Raw genomic sequence first — 18,346 nt, 5'->3', positions numbered from 1 at the left:
GGTGGGATGTAGCAGGGCAACTCTGAGACCCTGCAAAGCCTGATGAGGCCATTGAGGCAGGGGTGTTAAGCCCACACAGTCCTTGAATAGAGGAGTGTGAATTTCCCCCTCTCTGCCCCAACACCTGCACGAAGAGGATTCTGCCCTCAGGGGCACTGGATTGGGACCCAGGAGACCTGTGTTCAGCTCCCAGCTCTGCTACTGACCTGCTGGGTGACATTCCTTTTGCTGGGCTTAGCTTCCCCCCCGGTCAAAGGGGAAGAGTGAGACTTATCACCTTTGTACAGTGCTCTGAGATGGATGCTTGCAAAGCTCTACAGAAGTGGGGCCAGTACGGCCCTTGTGCCCGACGCTGCCCTGGGTACCTAGGCAGAACATCAGGCAGGGCTGTGCCTAATGCCACCCTTAGACCTGTAAAGATCCACAGGGTCTGTAGTCTGGCAGGGCCCCACCAGCCATGCGTGCTAATGCTCCTCTTCTCTGCTCTCTCTTTGCAGCTGTCTCATTCCCTGATGTCTGGAGCCTCGCTCCCCTGTGAGTTCAAGCCCCAAGCCCCCTTTGCCAGCAGCGCTGATCGGGAGGCCCTGCATCCCCATGTGAACATCGCAGACTTGGCTAGTCAGTACCAGTGCCCAGAGGAGGAGCCTGGCGAGGCTGTGCAGAAGAGGACGCTGTCTCAGAATGGCATGCAGGACAGTGGGGGTGGGGGCACTGGCGTGAAGAAGAAACGGAAGAAAAAGTCCCCGGCAGAGGTGGAAGTGGGGGAGAAAGGAGCCCTGGGGAGAGAGATGAAACCAAAGAGGAAAAGAGAGCCCAAAGAGCCCAAGAAACCCAGGGAGCCCAAGAAACCCAGGGAGCCCAAACAGAAGGAGGCAGCCAAGAAGCCCAGGAAACCCCGGGAGGCCAAAGCCCCCAAGGAGCCTAAAGACAAGAAGAGCAGCACCGAGCCAGGCCCCAAGGCGAAGCCCAAGAAGGCCAGGTGGGTCTTGTTGTGTTTGTGCAGTGCCTACAGTGTCCTGCCCCAACCACACTGCAGCCAGGGCAGGGCTGCAGCTGGCTGCTAGGAGCAGACCGGCACCACCTTTCCCTTCAGTACAGAAGGGTTATGTGGTGGGGCTGGTGGGCTCCCTGTATTGGAGGCAGGATGGCTGCTGGCACACTGGAGTAAGCTGTGTGGGTAGCACCTGGGCTCTCGCTGAGATGGACAAACGAAGTGAGTGTGCACCACTGTGACATCTGAAGTGGGCGCCAGTATGCTGTGCAGAATCCTGTGTCCTTCCTCCCTGGGCTGGGTGTATTGTCACTGAGCCCGGGGATCGGATGTGAGCCAGTCTGCTATGGGGCAGGTTTGTAATGGGGGATCCAGAAATGATGACACGAGACAGTCCTTTCAGTCTGTTTGACAAGGACCCTGCTGCTCCCATCCCATTGCAAGGCATTTGTGATAGTATCATGGGTATAGGAGAGTAAATCTGTGTCCAGAGCATTTCAAGAAATGGAGGAAAGCAGGCCACATGCACTCCAGTCAGGCTCTGGGGTTTGAGTCGTGCCTGGAGCCACCTTTGGATGAGGGTGGGAATAGCGAGGATGATTAATAACAGCACTAGCATGAGGCTCTTCCTTTCCACGTAAGGATCTCAAAGCACTTTGTAAACCCTTCCAGCCCCATTGAGGAAGGTAAGTTTTATCCCATTTCTGCAGAGGAGAACACTGACCCAGGAAAGGACTTATTCATGGCCACAGTGAGTGAGTGTTAGTCAGAAGCAGAACCCAAGAGTCCAGTCTCCCACTTCCCTGCTGTAACCACCAGATCCCACTGTCGCCTTAGAACTAAATTTTAGGTTGCCCTAAGCCCCCCAGTGGAAAGCATGATCCCCTTCCCCTCTGTTTGCAGTGTACGAGTCAGCTGAAGGTGGTGTAGTTCTGAGAGGGCCTGTTAGTTCCTTGGTGTTGCATAATGTGACACTGCTGCCTTTGCTTGTCTCTCATCCCTTTAATTGATGAGGAGCTCTGATTCCCAGGGAAAGCCCATTAATTGATAATATGTACAGATAATAGATCAGGTCTCTGTAACTCCAGCTGCATTTGATTTACTGTCTGTCCGGCTGGGTAAAAAAAATGTTTTTGGAGGGTTCTGTAACAAACACACTTATTGATCGGCATCTGGGTGCTGTCGCATGCTATGCATAATCCATGTACTGAATTCATTTCCATGATGTAAGGTTAGTACCTGTTGGAGGGCAATGCTGGAAGAGACAAGCTTTGCCTGTGCAAAGGCTGCGTTTGCAATTTAACAGGAGCCAGAGCCACCAACTTTATGTGAAATGGGGCATCCGGCAGCTGCCCTGGTCTGTGCAGTGGAGTCCCCTGCAGGCAGGGCTGCACCCTCCCCTCAGTGTGTGGTGGTCCTCAGACTCACTGTGTCACAAGCACCTAGGAAAAGCTGCTCCAGCAGCACGGGTCTCCATTCCAGGGCAGCCCTAGACAGACAGTGCAGGCACCAGCAAGTCTTGCGGCGGGGTTGAGTGGACAGTGAGGAAGAGAGCGGGAGGAGAGAGGGCCGGGGAGTGCTAGGGGGGCAGGCAGAGATGGCATTGAGATGTAGGCAAGGGGGCAGAGGCCAGAGCTGGCTGTGGAAGTGGGGAGGGAGCAGGGACTGGCTCACAGGTAGGAAGTGATCTGGTCAGAACAGCCAGTAAGGAAGAGGAGTTTAGCACCAGTGTTTCTGGCTGGGCCAGGAGGCCATGGGTGAGAGGTGGGGGCTGCAGACAAGGGTAAGAGGAGGGGGAGGGGCACGGGCAGCAGACAGGTGGGCTGGTCAGAGGTGAAGAGGATAGTCTACCCATCCTGTGTCAGAGTGAACCAGCAGCCCTATTCTCCCAGTGCTGGGCAGGGTGGGAAGCTACTGTGCCAGGCCCAGGTCTAGGAGAGGCAGGCCCCTGCCCTCAGTGCCTGCCTGGCCCTTCCCACTCTGTGTGCTGGTTCCCTACCTGCCCCTCATGCCCTGCAAGGAGGGGATCAGCTCACCTGCCCCCACCCTGCAGGCAGGCAAGAGCCTAGCTACACTGCGCCCTCCACAGGCCATGCTGCCTCTCACACACCACCCCTGCATTCCATGGGCTGCTGGGGCTTGGTCCGGCACCTGGCCCTGCAGGGTGGCGATCTGAGTTGGGTCTTGCACTCTCCAGGCTGGCAGTGTCTTCCATCCCTGCTTGGGATGACAAAAAGCAGGCCGTGGTCATTTCTGATAGCTCCTCCACCGCACATCCACTTCTGGCTAACGTGGGAGTGATATGAATAGACTGCCTTGGGAAAGCAGGGTCAGCCTGAGCCTGGGATGGGGCCATGGGGCTCCCTTTAGAATGGGATAGGTGGTTCCATGCTAAGAGAGGGAGGGCCTGGTCAGGGCAGGTGGTGCTATGCAGCCAGCTCTGGATGCAGATGGTAAGATTGCTGCACTCTCTAAAGAGCTGAGCATAGTAGCATAGTCTCCTGAAAATGATTTCTTATCATAGACAGCTGCTGGGTTCATGAATGGAACTTTTGTTAACTGTGACATACCAATCAGTGTCTTGGGAGTTGTTCCTTGGGAGGAAGTTACAGTGGCAGTGCGTTTTCAGGGCTTTTTATTGAATTACAGGTTAAAGGCTAGCCACTTTTGGCCTAAATGTCACATTTGTCTCAATCACTTTTTACAAACCCCGGACGACTAGCAATTTTCCTGTGAACCTGGGAGTTAAAATCCAACGGATACAGCTTGTGTTCAACAACCCTTCCTCTGCAGCCTGGCAGACATTGCAGTGTGAGCTAGTGCTTGAGAACCTGAGTGCGGAACTGACCATAACCAAAGGGAAACTGTTTCCCCTCGTTGGCCAAGCTGAGAATTACACACAGCGACAGCTGGCAGCGTGCATAGTGACACGCGCCTTCACTTTTGAAAACCTTTTGGTTTGTATGTGAGATTCTGTGTTACCTGTGAGGGGGGAAGGATGTTTATGTGTGAGAAGTACATGCTCTTTAACCTGATGCTTCCCAGATGCATGTCTGGAACCAGTGCGTGGCATTGCCTGGTTCACTCCAGATGGGGGCGGCTCACCTGCAAAGTGTATGCGGCCAGTGTTTGTGCCCCACTGGTGCTGGGCCGATCCTTGACAGGTTTGATCGAACTCCACTACAGTTGTTGAATTTTCTGGGAGTGGGCTGGGTCCTTCTGGATCTTGGGTTGGGGTGAAATTCTCATGGAGTATAGGTCCTTCATCCTGTCACACGCCTGTGCATGAGCTTGCATCGGGGGAAGGCAAGGGACTAGAGAGCCACCCAGCAGAAAAGAGAGGAGCTTTGCAAACTGCAAGTAATTTGGGTGTCACTTTTGGGGAGCCCAGTCCGAGAACCCTTGAAATGTCTCCCATTTGGCACCCATAGTTAGTGGCCACTTTTGACACTGTTGCCCTGGGAGTTTGGGCTTTCTTTATCTCTCTCACCCACTGCACAAAGTGTGTGTGTGTGTGTGTGTGTGTGTTGTAAATTGAATTTAATCTCTTATTGGTTGAATAAGCCAGCACCTCCCTCTTCCAGATCATTACTGCTGTTGGTTGTTTGGTTCCAGTACTGCTGCAAGGGCCCCGCTAAGATCAGGGCCCCCATGGGATGGTGAGAGAGTCCTTGCTCCATACAGCTTACAGTCTGAAAGATTGTAACACGTAGACATGGAAGTGAAATAGAATATGGCTAAGTCAGGAGAGCTATGTTGCTGAGGCTTCTTTGAGGGTGTTTTGCTGCTGTCACTCCGTGGGATGCGAGTCCTAGATATGCTGGAGCCACTTACGCCTGCGTGTTGGATCTGAGGACTCTTCACGTGTGCGGGAGGATGCCGGGGTGCTAGTGAGGTGGTTTGGTTGCAGTGCCATCAGTATGTGGGTGACATGCAGCCCTAGGCCTCTTTTTCATTGGACCAAGGTGTGCAGGGGTTCTGCTTTCCTAAAGCTGGGGCTTGAAGGAGAGGGAGCTGGCTAAAGCTCAGAGCAGAGCAGACTGGGGTGATGTGGGAGTGTCGGGGGTGTCTGTTCTGGGTATGGAGTGGGGGTGCCTGTGGTTTATCCAGCAGGTTTGCAGCTTGATGCTCCTGGCCCACAACTGACAGGATTTCTAGGTGGCTTCATTGACTTGAAGCCCTTTGATCCTCTGGGCCTTTCCTTTCTGCTCCAGGCTTTGTGACTTGCTCTGACCTCTCCCTGTTGGGATCTCATCTGTGGTGGCTGTGCTGACAGCAGGGAGCATGTTACCCCAGTGCTCCAGGGCCTGCACTCACCTCCCTTGCTTTCAGGGTGGATAAAAATCATTGATTTTTTAATTTAAATCAAATTTCTCTTGTTTAAAAAATAAGTTACAATTAAATCTCATCACAAACATGTTGAAAAGTTCCATAGGGGTAGCCGTGTTAGTTGTTTTTGCTGTTATCACAAACATGCTAAACCTACACTTACAATCTCATAAAAATGAATTAATGGCTCTAGTCTGTCCAGCCTAACTACCAGCTCTTGCTTCTTGAAAGTTCTGGGTTTTCAATTTCTGTTTCAGTGTCTGTTTCTCAGCAGATTAAAGTCACATGTGCAAAGAAAGACAGGCTGGATAGGATTGTGGTTGTTCTGTGCTTATGTGATGGTGGAGCTGGGCCAAGCAAGGCAGAGGAGTTAGTTAAGACACTGTCTTAAAGACAGAGAGACAAAGGACGGATGCAGAGTAGAAAGGGACAGTGGAGTGGACTGGGAAGAAAAAGGGAAGACATTATTCAGCACATACACAGCTTCCTATATTCCCCCAACACTGTTGCCACAAAAAAACTGTCATGGCTTCTGGGAGTAAGAGACACCCTACCTGTGAATATTTTGAAGAAATTCCTTCCCTGGGTAAAAAAGGAAAACGTGTTAAGTGTAACAGTGCAAGAAGGAGATGCAGGGGCTAGTTGCGAGAATGAAACGTCATAATGAAAACTGCTTATTGGGAGAAAATGATGTGGATGAAGATGTGGATATGTCTGAAGAACAATGTGGATCAACTGGTTAGTAACTTAAATAATTCATTTTGCAATGCATCATTCTTCAAGACTCTCTCTATGCCTTTTAGTATAAGTGTGATTTAACAAGTAAATTCCCAAGCTGTTTGCTATGTTGGATGTTGCTAGGAAAAAAAAGTTTAGCTTAGCTAATCTTTATGGCTTGTTTAATTAGGTAACTAGGTTTAGAATCTATCACCTAAGTATACGTACGGTACAGAAAACTGCAGCAAGAGAAATCTAGAGTTGCCACTAGGTGTCATTTTCTTATATTACATAATACATGCCCCTTATTTTGGAACATCATGGCCACAGACCATAATGGTGATGCCATAAGTCTATTCCCTATTTTACTTCAGCATAACTCAGCTTTCCCAAGGGAACTCCTTCCTATACTTGTTTCCTCAAAAAACAGAAGTGCCAGTGAGTTCTATGGGGCTTACTCCAAAATTAAGTGCACTCTAAGTGCAGTCAGTCTTAGCTTTTTTGGTAATTTGTAATCGGATCTGCATCCTTGCTGAAAAAAATGTAAATGATTAACTGAAAAATAGAGTGAGAACTGAGAAGAATGACTATTCAAAATCATTTTTGAATTTTGTTTCAGGATCCCATTTAAGCATAAGAGACTTTAATTGTGACTGTCTATCTGCAACAATTTCAGAGTCATCTGTTGGTACTTTTAGCAGCAGTGCTGCAACTAAATGTATTTCAGATAACAAAGTACAGTAGCAAGCAAAAGATTTCAATCATCCAGTAAAACCACCACCATGGATGGGTTTGTAGTAAGGACCAGCAAATACCAACAAGACACCATAGATGAAAAGATTGCTCGGTTCATATATGCCACAAATTCTCCTTTTCGCATTGTTAACAATAAACACTTTCATTGACATGGTTGAGTCCTTACGACCAGGCTACACTCCGTCTGGTAGAGCAGACATTGGTGGAAGGTTGCTAGATACAAAGTATGAGAAGGAACTTGAACAGTGTGAAAGAAATACTGAGGGGAAATTTTCCAGTTTAAGCCTTGATGGGTGGAGCAATGTACAGAATGATCCAACAATATGTGACTGTGTGACAACAGAAGATGGGGTTGTATATCTTTCAGAAACAATAGATGCATTGGGAAATGCCCACACAACAGAATATTTAAAAGAAATGGCAGTGAAAGCTGTAATAAATTGTGAAAAAAAATTCAACTGTCGTGTGCTCAGTTTTGTCACAGACAATGCTGCAAATGTGGCAAATATGAGAAGATACTTAGAAGAAGAAATGGAAGGATGCTCCTTAATAACATATGGCTACAGTGCCCATTTAATGCATCTTTTAGCCAAAAACTTAAGTATGTCTTTTCCAGAAATAAAAGAAAATGTTGTTGAAGTCGCAAAATACTTCTGTAACAAACATTTTGCTTCAGCTGCACTGAAGAGAGCAGGAGGATCCAAACTAATTCTCCCTCAAGGTGTTCGATGTAATTCAGTGGTTGATTGTTTTGAACAATTTATTAAGAACTGGCCTACTCTCATAAAACTATGAAGAAAACCATGATGGAAGTATCTCATCCAAAGTATCTAACATTGGATTAAAGAGGAATGTAGATGATATGCTCAGTATACTGAAGCCTATATCCAAAGCCTTAAACAGACTTCAGAGAAATTGTTGCTGCATGCTGACACTGTCGAAATTTGGAAGGGACTTCAAGAGACATTGAAGAAAGAATACCTCACGAGAAAGTTAAACTGTAGGCAATAAAGAAGCGAATGGATCAAGCAATAACTCCACCTCATCTTCTTGCAAACATTCTTGACCCCAGATATAAAGGTAGATGCCTAACTTCTGAAGAAGATGCTGCTGCCATGGCATGGGCATCTCAAAATCCCTCCTCAGTTACGCCAGTCATAATACATTTCAGGGCTGGAGTGGAACCATTTAAACAGTACATGTGTACTGATGATGTTTTGAACAAAGTCACTCCCCTGAATTGGTGGAAATCATTAGGTAGGCACCTTGAAACAGAGTTCCTTTAGTTGCTAAGCAAACTTTTCACAGCAGTAGCTTCCTCTGCAGGCACAGAGAGAATATTTTAATCGTTTGGTGTTATTCACTCAAAGCTAAGAAATCAACTGGGAGTTGAAAAAGCAGTTAAACTCGTATTTCTGTTTCAGTCTATGAATAAAAATGACAGTGGGAGTGGGGAAGATGAGAGCTAGTTGTAGAAGTTTTAAGGACAGCATACGTTTAGTGTTGTGATGACTTGTCTATTAGAGTTAATAAAATTTGAAAATTAAAAAAAAAAAGAGTTTGACAGCCATCAGCCAGCAACTCAGGGATACTGCTGCAGTTGCAAATCTGAAACATTTATGTAACATTTCAGATTTAGTTGAATAAAATATAAATGCTATTGTGTTTGTTCTGTGTGTGATTTAGTTCTTACCATTCCTAATGTACTGCTGCTGCATCTGCAGCTTGACACAGGTAATGAGTATTATGTACTATTTCCTAAATTAATAAAAATCAAGTTATCTAAAAAATTACATAAAGTATACCCTCCTAGATGTTGTAAAATGCTGTATTGAGTTGTGAATTAACGTTTTAGTGATCAGATTTGCACCATTGTTTAAGAAATATGTGAAGAAGAATCATTGGGAAACTTGATTTAAATCAATTATTTTCTCTTGGTGATTTAAATCATGATTCAAATCAATGATTTAAATCGCCTTGATTTAAATCAATCCACCCTGCTTGCTTTCTGCTGCAGTTGGCCTGTAGAGCCCTATTGCAGTGTTGCACATGGCATTCATTCCCAATATGGGTAATGCTTCCTCTGCCCCCTCTCTCTGGTCCAACTCTTGTGACCTTCCAGGCAGCGTGGGAGGCCTCTCTCGGTCTTCTCGGGTGGTTACGGTTTGGCAGTGAGTAAGAGTCTCTGTTGCTTGTGGCTTGTTGCACCCGGACTTTCTGCTAAGGCCTTTATACATTTAAGGTAGAGACGTGAAGTAGCAGTGGCCCCAAGGAGAAGGTGGCCAAGTCATCTCCCACAACTGTGAATCCAACCAGCACTCCTGTTTTCCCACATCCCCCCATGTCCTGCTCCCACGTTGGTGGCACTGCGGTGGTGCAAGGCTCCCCACTCCCGCATTGGCGGTGCTGCAGTGGTGCAGGGCATTGATGGTGCTGCGGTAGCACAGGGCTCCCTGCTCCTGCTCGCTGCCCATGGCCCGGTTCACAGTGTGGAGCAGTACTTCTTCCCGCTGCCTGTTTCAGATGCATTATGTTGCTCTGGTGCAAGGATGCTGAGGAGGCTGTGCCAGCTGCATATCTCTCTTGCAGAGAGAGCCCGGCATTGACTTCCAGATGGAGTTCTGGGGAGAACGCAGATGAACAGAGAGAATATCTTCTGCTGGGCTTTAGGCTGTCATCCCTCACCCATTCTGTGCTCCCCGAGCCTGCCACCCTCTCTGAAGTGGTGCGGTACTGACAGAGACTCTAGTAGTGCTGCAGATAGGATTCAGCAGTTTGCCCCAGAGTAATGTGTTTGGAGCAGTAACTCCTGGCGACGGATGATCTTTTGGATGAAGCACAGGATGGGGAATCCAGACGCCTGAGTTCTACTCCTGACTGTCACTGACATGCTGTTTGACCCCCGGGTAGTCAGTTCAGCTCTCCATGGCTCTGTGAACTAGGGATGCTGCCCACAACGGGTGTTGTTAGGAAACGGATGGGTCCCACAGTTAGAATGGGAAGATGTGGCAAATACTGCGCTGAGTATAATCTGGCAGGCAGCGAGTGTCCCAGTGGAATGATGCCAAGCAGGCATGCTGTGGGATCAGTTCATTAATGTCTGAAAGGAGCTTTGAGGTCTCCAGGTGGGAGATGGGAGAGGAGGTGATGGTCTTCTCCTGTGAAACCTGGTGTCTCCTCTTGCCAGCTGGCTGCGGGGCCTGGTTACCTCATCATCTCTTTAGCAGGCACCAGGATTATAGATATCTCTCCGCAAGCGTTTGCCAAGCACTTGGGCTTGATTCTGTTAAAAACCAGAGGGCTTGGTCTCAGAAAGCTCAGTGTGAGCTAGTAGTATTACTGGCTTAGGAGGGCACCTTTCCACTCAGAGCTCCTGTCCCCTTTGCTTGCGTGGAGCTGAAATACTGGGGTATCAGAACCAAAGTGGGGCAGACATGATGTAACTGATCAGATTTCTCATGTACATTTCCTTCTGCACAAGGCTGAACTGTTTGAAATAGTCCTAGAGCTTCCAGGGGAGTAGTCTATAGGGCACATGGCTCAGGAAGCCAGGGTGCACTATGCACTATGGGGTCTGCAATAATAACTATACTTTATAGCATCTTCAGCCCCTGGATCTCAGCAGTGGGAAAGTGTCATCTCGATGCTCATCATGGGGAGACAGGAGTGCAGAGGGCACAGCCAGTGTATCACAGAGCAAGGTCGTCTTCTTTGAGTGATGGTTGTATTCCACTGAGGGTTATGAGTATGTGCCATGCTCCCAAAGCCGGAGCTTTTTAAATAATAGTGACTGTTGGTCCGTGCTTGCGCCCTTGATCTGCCTCATGGTTTCGACCAAGGCAATAAAGGGTGAGGCGGACTGACTGCACCCTCAGTTCCTTCTCATCACCACATGGTTCGAGTTGGAGCCTCTGTATTTCTCTCGTCTCTTGTGACGCATTTCTGCAAACTGAGAAAAAAAGATTATTTTGTACATAGTTCATAGTTTTATTATTTTTGCAGTAGTTTTACTATTCATGGTAGTTTTTAGGATTTTAAGGACTGCTGACACCATTTTCATGAGTCCCTACCTCCTCCCCTCCCCATCCTTCCAGCACCCAGGCCTGGGTACTGGATTATGCTGAAGATGCCAGAGTTCAGAATCTGCGCTTCCTGCCTTCGCTGATTCTCAATCAGTGACAAGCACCAACATTACCTTTATTGTTTTGGGGAGGCACATGTTGCATCCAGTTGAAATATCTGTCTCTCCTTCCCTGCCCGTATGGAAAGCTGGGCTGTCCATCTCAAGAAGCACATCCTGGAGGTCGCCATGAGGCCGCAGTCAGATCCAGGCTAGGGAATGTCCCTCTGTACATAGGCCAGAGCAAGCTAAAAGCGAGCCTTCTACCACAAACCCCCAGTCTGTTTCTGCCGGTACCAGTGCTATGGAGCCCGCGTAGGGAGTAGCCATGAGACAAGGAAGCGTGCACATAAGCATGGCAGTAAGTCTTCCTCCAAGTCCAAGAAGGACGCTTCCGCATCCACGAGCTCCGGCCATGGAGAAGCGGCGCGTTTCCAGGCGCACAAGCACATCAAGAAGCCTCACAGACCATCAGATCTGTCGGCCCCTTCCACCGAACCTCGTACTCCTTCAAGATTGGCACTGCCAAGGACCAAAGATCCTTCTCTTCCATGGCAATCCTCCATTCCAGCCCCGGCTGAAGAGCACGTGCCACTGATGTCGGGGAGACTTGGGTCAGCCCCAGAGCCTCATGAACTGTTTGCTTTCACTGGGGAGAGGTCTTCTCACCCTCTGGTGCTGTTGCCTCCTTGAACAGTGTGCTTCCTTATGTTGGACTAGCCTCCTTCGGGCTCTGTTCCCCCACCACTCCCAAAAGCCGTATACAGTTCTGTTGGTTCTGAGACACCGCCATTTGAATTGGCTTCTAATTTCTCAGATTCAGAAGATTCAGACGGTGATTGAGGTTTGCCCCTCCCACACCACCAGTATGAGTACCCCAAGGCCCCATCGGCTCCGTGGCAGTATCCACCATTTACCCAGCATTGGGGTCCTTGGTACCCTGCTCTGTCGGGCCCTCCTCAACATCTGATGGAACTGCCAGGATGGCCATATTAGGGTTTGTTTCTGCAGTACCCACTGTTGGAACCTTCCTGCTCTATCCATAAAGAACCTCCCCTCTCCCCTCTCCAACCATCATTCAGGCCCCCCCTTAGAGGATGCACCGCTGAATCCGACTCTGACAGTACCACTATCTCCAGAGCAGTTGGTTCCTCCCTTCATTCCCCAATGATGTGGTATCTTCGACTCCTCCCCTGTCCCTGGATGACTTGCAACAGTTTCAGGAGCTGCTTCATAGGATGACCAGGGCCCTCCACATCTCACTGGAGGACGAGCAAGATAAGCAGCATCAACTGCTCGACATCTTACATGCCTTGGTACCAGCCAGTCAATGAGACCATCATTCAATCAGCTTGGACTGTTTGGCACACTCTGGCCACCTGCACTCCTGCCCCCAAGGGAGCGGAGAAGAGGTGCTATGTGCCGAAGGGATCTGAGTTTCTCTTCTCCCATCCTCCACCCAACTCTCTTATGATTCAAGCAGCTATCAAACAGGCCTGCTAGTAGCACCTGTGTTCCACCCCAGCAGATAAGGAGGGAAAGCGCCTGGACCCTCTGGGCCCCAAAGCCTTTTCCTCTGCCAGCTTACAATTTTTTATTTTGAAGTACTTGGCTCTGTCTGTGAAATACGACTTCCTTATCTATAGTAAATGTATGGATTTCACTGACAAGCTGCCCCAACAGGATCAGGCCTGATTCCAGGCTATCCTAGAGGAAGGGAAACTGATGGCGAGGATGATGCTGCAGGCCATGGTTGATGCAGTGGACACCTCTCTGCATACAATGACTACAGAGATCTTCACGTGCGGAGAGTCCTGGTTACGTTCATCTGGCTTCCTGAAGGAGGTCCAGACCATCATAGAAGATGTTCCCTTTGACGAGTCTCACCTCTTCAATCAGAAGACTAATGACTCTCTTCACTCCCTCTAGACTCTAGAGCCCCCCTCCGGTTGCTGGGCATCTACACACTGGTGCCCAAGCACAAATTCTACCATCCACCTTCAACCCAGCTGTTCAGAGTTCCCCAGTTTTTCCAACAATGGTCTTATGAGCCTCCTTGCAAATGGTAGAGGACCCAGCAACCCTGTCCCTCCGGTTTATTGTTGTCACAACCTCCTGCATCTCACACTTAGTCATCTCAGAAATGCTATTTCTGAGTATGCTCAAAGAGTTGCCAATCACCATGCCTCACGCCATGCTCCTGGCCCACCCTCTTTGGTGGGCACCTAGCACTCTTCTTGCCTGCTTGGAGTGCGATAACAACAGACAAATGGGTCCTGGTTGTCATTCAATATGGCTATACAATCACATTCCAAACACTACCTCATCCACATTCCCTGCCCTGACCCCGCTTCAAGGAACGCTCTCACAACAGTATCCTTGGCCCAGAAGTGGACTTCTACTGCAGAGAAGCGTGATAGAACCCATGTTCCTATCAGGGAGCAGGGTTCTATTCCACTTAGTTCCTAGTCCCTATGAAAACAGGTGGGTGGCGACCAATTCTAGACCTCTGTCGTCTCGACCATTTCGTATGAAAGCCAAAGTTTCATATGGTTACTCTGGCGGCCATCCTTAGAAAGAGTAATGTGGTTTATAGCTCTCGATATGCAGAACACTTACTTTCATGTAGACTTCCATCCTACCCATAGACGATTCCTGAGATTCATGGAAGGTCATCATCACTTTCAATACAGGGTTCTCCTGTTTAGACTCACCACTGCTCATCATGCATTCACCAAAATTTTCTCTGTTGCGGCGGCCCACCTCCACCATCGAGGGATCCTTCTATTCCATTATCTAGAATCTAGATGATTGGCTACTTGTGACACGATCAAGAAGAGACGCTTGAGCTTCGACTTCTATGCTGCTCACACTTCTCTCCTCCTTAGGAGTGAGCATAAACATTGAAAAATCAACTTTGGACCTCACACAATTCCTGGAGTTCATTGGGGCACGCATCAACATCATCTCGGCTTGTGCATACCTGCCAGAGGACAGGTTCCAGACCCTTCAGGACCTACTTTCCAGAGTGGTGTCCAATCCTATCCCAAGCAGAATCTGGCTTTCTCTTCTTGGCCACATGACCGCTTGCACTTACGTGACTGCATTTGCTTGTCTGTGGTTTTGCTGCCTACAGCTCTGGCTTCAGAGGGTCTGTTCCCCTTCACGCCATTCTATGGACCTTTTCCCCACTGTTCCCCACGAGGTCCTCTCCTCTCTCCAGTGGTGGACAGATCCGGCTTGGATGTGCACTGGGATACCATTGTTCCTGTCCTCCCCTTCCACAACAATGATCATGGATGCATCGCTCGTTGGATGGGGGGCCCCACATGGGCGACTGCTTGGGAGTCCCGGGTTCACATCAATATCCTGGAACTTCAAGGTGTGAGGAGGACGTATCGGGTGTTTCTCCCATTCATTCATTCCTGTCACATCCTCCTCATGTTAGACAACACCACTATTGTCCACTACATCAACAAGTAAGGGGGCACATGGTCTCCCATGCTCTGCATCGAGGTGATTCACCTTTGGGATTGGTGCATCATCTGCAAGATCCTGTTGTCAGCGGCGTATCTTCCTGGAACTCAAAACATAATCATGGATTCCCTCAACAGAAGGTTTGTGACTGATTACGAATGGGAGCTTCATGACACTGTAATCACTAGCATTTTCAGTCACTGGGGAACTCCAATCAGGGACCTCTTCGCCTCCCAGGCCAACAGCAAGTGCTCCTAGTTCTGCTCCATGGGCAGTCTCGGCGCCCTATCCCAGGTGGTGCCCTAGTTCTTCACTGGTTGGATTGATTCAATTACGTCTTTCCTCTCCTACTGTGAGTCTTGCATAATGTCAGGTGGGAGAGAGCGACAGTCATTCCGATTGCCTCCTTCTGGCCTTGACAGTTCTGGTTTTCCCTGCTATGCCACATGTCAGTGCGCTCCCTGCTCCTGCTACTGCCTCTCCCAGAACTGCTCATGCAAAAGGGAGGATGGATCTGGCATTCTGATCCCTACACTCTTCACCTCAAGCTTGGTTTTTGGATGGACATCCTCATTAGAGTGGGAATGTTTGTCCATGGTGAAGGACATTCTCTCGAGCAGCCAGAAGGAGTCCACGAGATGCTCCTTTGGGGTCAAGTGGAAGCGTTTCACTTCTTGCTCCCAACACAGGAGCCTTGTCCCTGAGGCTGTGGGCATCCCTCTTATTCTGGATGGTCTCCTCTCTCTGAAGGCATCCGGCCTCGTTCTCAGCTCCATCAAAGTGCACATGGCTGCTGTCAGTGCCTTCCACCTTCCGATAGAGGAGCACTCTATCTTTTCTCATCCATTGACTTCCAGGTTTTGGAAAGTCTCCTATGAACCTACCCTTCTATTCAGTCCATCGTTCACCAATGGGACCTCAGCTGTGTCCTCACAACATTTACAAAGTCACATTGAATCTATGGTCTCATGCTCTGTCTTTCTTCTCTCCATGAAGATTGCCTTTCTGATGACTATCACTTCTTCAAGACGGGTGGGTGAACTGGGAGCTATGATGGCTGACTTCCCCTTTACCACTTCACAAAGACAGTTTCCCTATGTTTGCACCCCAAGTTCCTGCCTAAGGTTATCTCTTGTTTCCATCTCAACCAACCTATACACTTACCCATCTTCTTTTCGAAGCCTTGTGCCTCAGCAGAGGAACAGCACCTTCACTCTCTTGACATCCACAGTACACTGGCCTCCTACCTGCTGAGGATGAAACCCTTCAGGAAGTCTTCTAGGCCATTTACTGCTATAATTGAACACGTTAAGGGGAAGTGATTTTTCACTCAGAGGATCTCTAAGTGGGCTTGGGATGTATTATGCTCTGCTACCAGTTATCCGGGCTGTCTCCAACCTGTGGGGTATGGGCCCATTCCATGCGAGCTCAAGCATCAACTATGGCCATGCTTACCGATGTGCCCCTTATGGACACACGTGGAGTTCGGTACAGACCTTCTCTTCCCCTTATGCCTTGATGCAGGACTCTGCTACGGATGCCTCCTTTGGCACAGCTGTCCTCCGTTTCATCGTTATCTCACATCCTCCCATATCCTCCTCCTACCTAAGGTACTGCTTGTTAATCACCCTCAGGAGAATACGATAGGGACCATCAGTCGAAGAATAAGGGGAGGTTACTTACCTGTAATTGGAGGTTCTTTGAGATGTGCGGTCCCAATCTGTATTCCAGTTCCACCTTTCTTCCCCTCTGGTGTGAGTCTGATTGATTTGTGGTGGAGAAGGAAAGGAGGGCACGGTTGGTCTGCCTTGCCCTTTATTGCATCGGACAAAACCATGAAGTGAGACAAGGGCGTATGCACAGGCCAACAGACACTACTACTTTTAAAAGCTCCGGCTCTGGGTGCATGCACAGACCCCCTCAGTGGAATACAGATAGGGAACACACATCTCAAAAAGCCTCTGGTTAGAGGTAGGTAACCTCCTCTTGTTGCTCCCAGACTCCTGCTCTGCACACCCCCTGCCAGAGCTGGGAATAGAACCTAGGAGTCTTGACTCCCAGTTCATGATCTATCCCCTAGGACTAAACTCCTTCCACGGTGGGATGTGAGTGGTACACGTTGTAAAACTCCAGCCATGTGCCCCATTTGACCGTCCGTGTTATGCAGGGCAGGGTGGTAGGGGAGCTGCTGACCATCTTCTGTTCCCTGGGGCCATGGACAACATTGATTCAGCTTCTCAGAAGTGAGGCCATGGACTGACAGAGCCTGGCATTGTGACTGTAGGCCAGGCATCCTGGCCACATCCTGACCACATCCATGTGGCACTGTGACTGCAGCACCAGACATCCTGGCTACATCAGTGTGGCACTATGACTGCGGTGCCAGGCATCTTGATCACGTCCGTGCGGCACTGTGACCGCAGGGCCAGGTATCTCTCACACAGTCTGGGGTCGCTGCCAAGGGGAGGTCTGTGCATCCTGCTGAGCTATACAGAAGCTCCCCAAAGTGGGATTAAAGAACTAAAGGCAAAGGGTTTTGCTGGCCTCTCCCCTGGATGCTGAGCTCTGAAATCTGTGGAGCAGTGTTTAACTGTCAGTCTCTTCTGGCAGCAAAGAGCAAGGACCAACCCCTGTGGAGAAGAAGAAGAAAGGGAAAAGGAAAAATGAGATCCCGGTGGAGAGTTTGGAATTGGATCAAGGGCTCCTGAGCCCGTCTCTGCCGAGCCCTGAGGAGTCTGCTGAGTCGGCTGACAGCCAGGTATGTGCGGGGCCCTGGCCTCAGTGGGCTTGGGCCACTCTCCCCACTTGCTAGATCCTGTTGTGCATCGTGGGGTTCTCACAGAGCTCTGACTTCTTACAGCTGATTTCTTACCTCTGCATGCCTGTGCGCAAAACTTGGAGCTCAGTGCATTCACATAGCAGTTGGAGGTCAATGGATAGCAGCCTCTGCCAGGCTTGCTACTGGTGATGTAAGGGTTAATGCAGCACACTGCCCTTGCACATCACTTGGCCTTGTTCCCCTCTGATCCCTTCCTCCCCAGCTCAGTGCGGCTGGGAGTACCTTGCTTCTCAGGCCAGCGGGAGGGTGCACTGAGCACAGCATGATCAGCACACCCCATGCTGTTTGGAGCCCTGCTGGTCTCTGGCTCTCTGAGCAGTAGAGCTGCAGTGCTAGAGGCGGCATGCTCCATTCCTGGGGGGGCGGGAGCGTCATGCTGAGAACCTCCCACCCAGGCCAGCGGGGCAGAGTTCTCCATTGGAGTCCCTAATACATGGCCCAGGTGATATTGTACAGGGCTCACCATCCTGCAGCAGAGCTCTCACCACCTCTGAGCTAGGCTAGGAAAGCAACCCTGAGAGGTACCCCTGGGCTCCGGAGGACTGGGGCCCCTGATGGGCCTGAAATGGAAGCACCTGAGGCACAGGGCTGGAACCCCGGGCTCTGTGTTGGGGGTCCAGAGGGTGGGTATGATATCAGGCATGCCCTGCATGAGAATTTGCCCTTGAGCAAGCCAAGGGACCCAGAGATGGCTGGAAATCACTGAGAATAGCTGCGCACCCTGGTAGCACCTGCTCCATAAGGTGCCATTGGGCCACAGGACTGGACAGGGGATGGGATTCTCCCAGGGGCTGGGGCTGTCTCTCCCCTGCACCCTGGCCATGGGAAGACAGAGGTTGTCCAGCTCACTGCGTGTGTTTACCACACAGAAGCGCCGCTCTGGCCGGCAGGTGAAGCGCAGGAAGTACAACGAGGATCTGGATTTCAAAGTGGTGGATGACGATGGCGAGACGATAGCAGTACTGGGAGCCGGGCGAGCCTCTGCGCTCTCCGCGTCCACGCTGGCATGGCAGGCAGAGGTACTGGAGGACACCTAGCCTGTCTTGCTCCAGCCCTCTCTGTAGAGAGGGAGTGGGCTCTGCTGGATTGGGGGAGGGGCACACATGGAGTGTTGGCT

At 49.8% G+C, this 18,346-nt stretch overlaps 1 protein-coding gene across 5 annotated transcripts in view; it reads left to right on the top strand.

The window, feature by feature from the left end:
* The window catches only part of CHD6 (chromodomain helicase DNA binding protein 6), a 181,754-nt gene that overhangs the window by 76,469 nt on the left and 86,939 nt on the right, over positions 1 to 18,346 (top strand). For all 5 annotated transcript variants that reach the window (XR_010921037.1, XM_067554519.1, XM_067554520.1 and 2 more), the window contains exons 3-5: positions 498 to 979; positions 17,001 to 17,148; positions 18,099 to 18,248. Coding sequence is in view for 4 of the 5 variants with exons in the window: in XM_067554519.1 (XP_067410620.1) it covers positions 498 to 979; positions 17,001 to 17,148; positions 18,099 to 18,248 (780 nt within the window). In the remaining variant the exon portion in view is untranslated. The remainder of the gene's footprint in view (positions 1 to 497; positions 980 to 17,000; positions 17,149 to 18,098; positions 18,249 to 18,346) is intronic.

This window comes from Emydura macquarii, unplaced genomic scaffold, assembly GCF_026122565.2.
Source record: "Emydura macquarii macquarii isolate MOO-44397 ecotype Brisbane River unplaced genomic scaffold, CSIRO-AGI_Emac_v2 contig_1483, whole genome shotgun sequence".
NCBI lineage: Eukaryota > Metazoa > Chordata > Testudines > Chelidae > Emydura > Emydura macquarii.
Note: the sequence above shows the minus strand (reverse complement) of the source record. Positions and strands in the feature narration are given on the sequence as shown.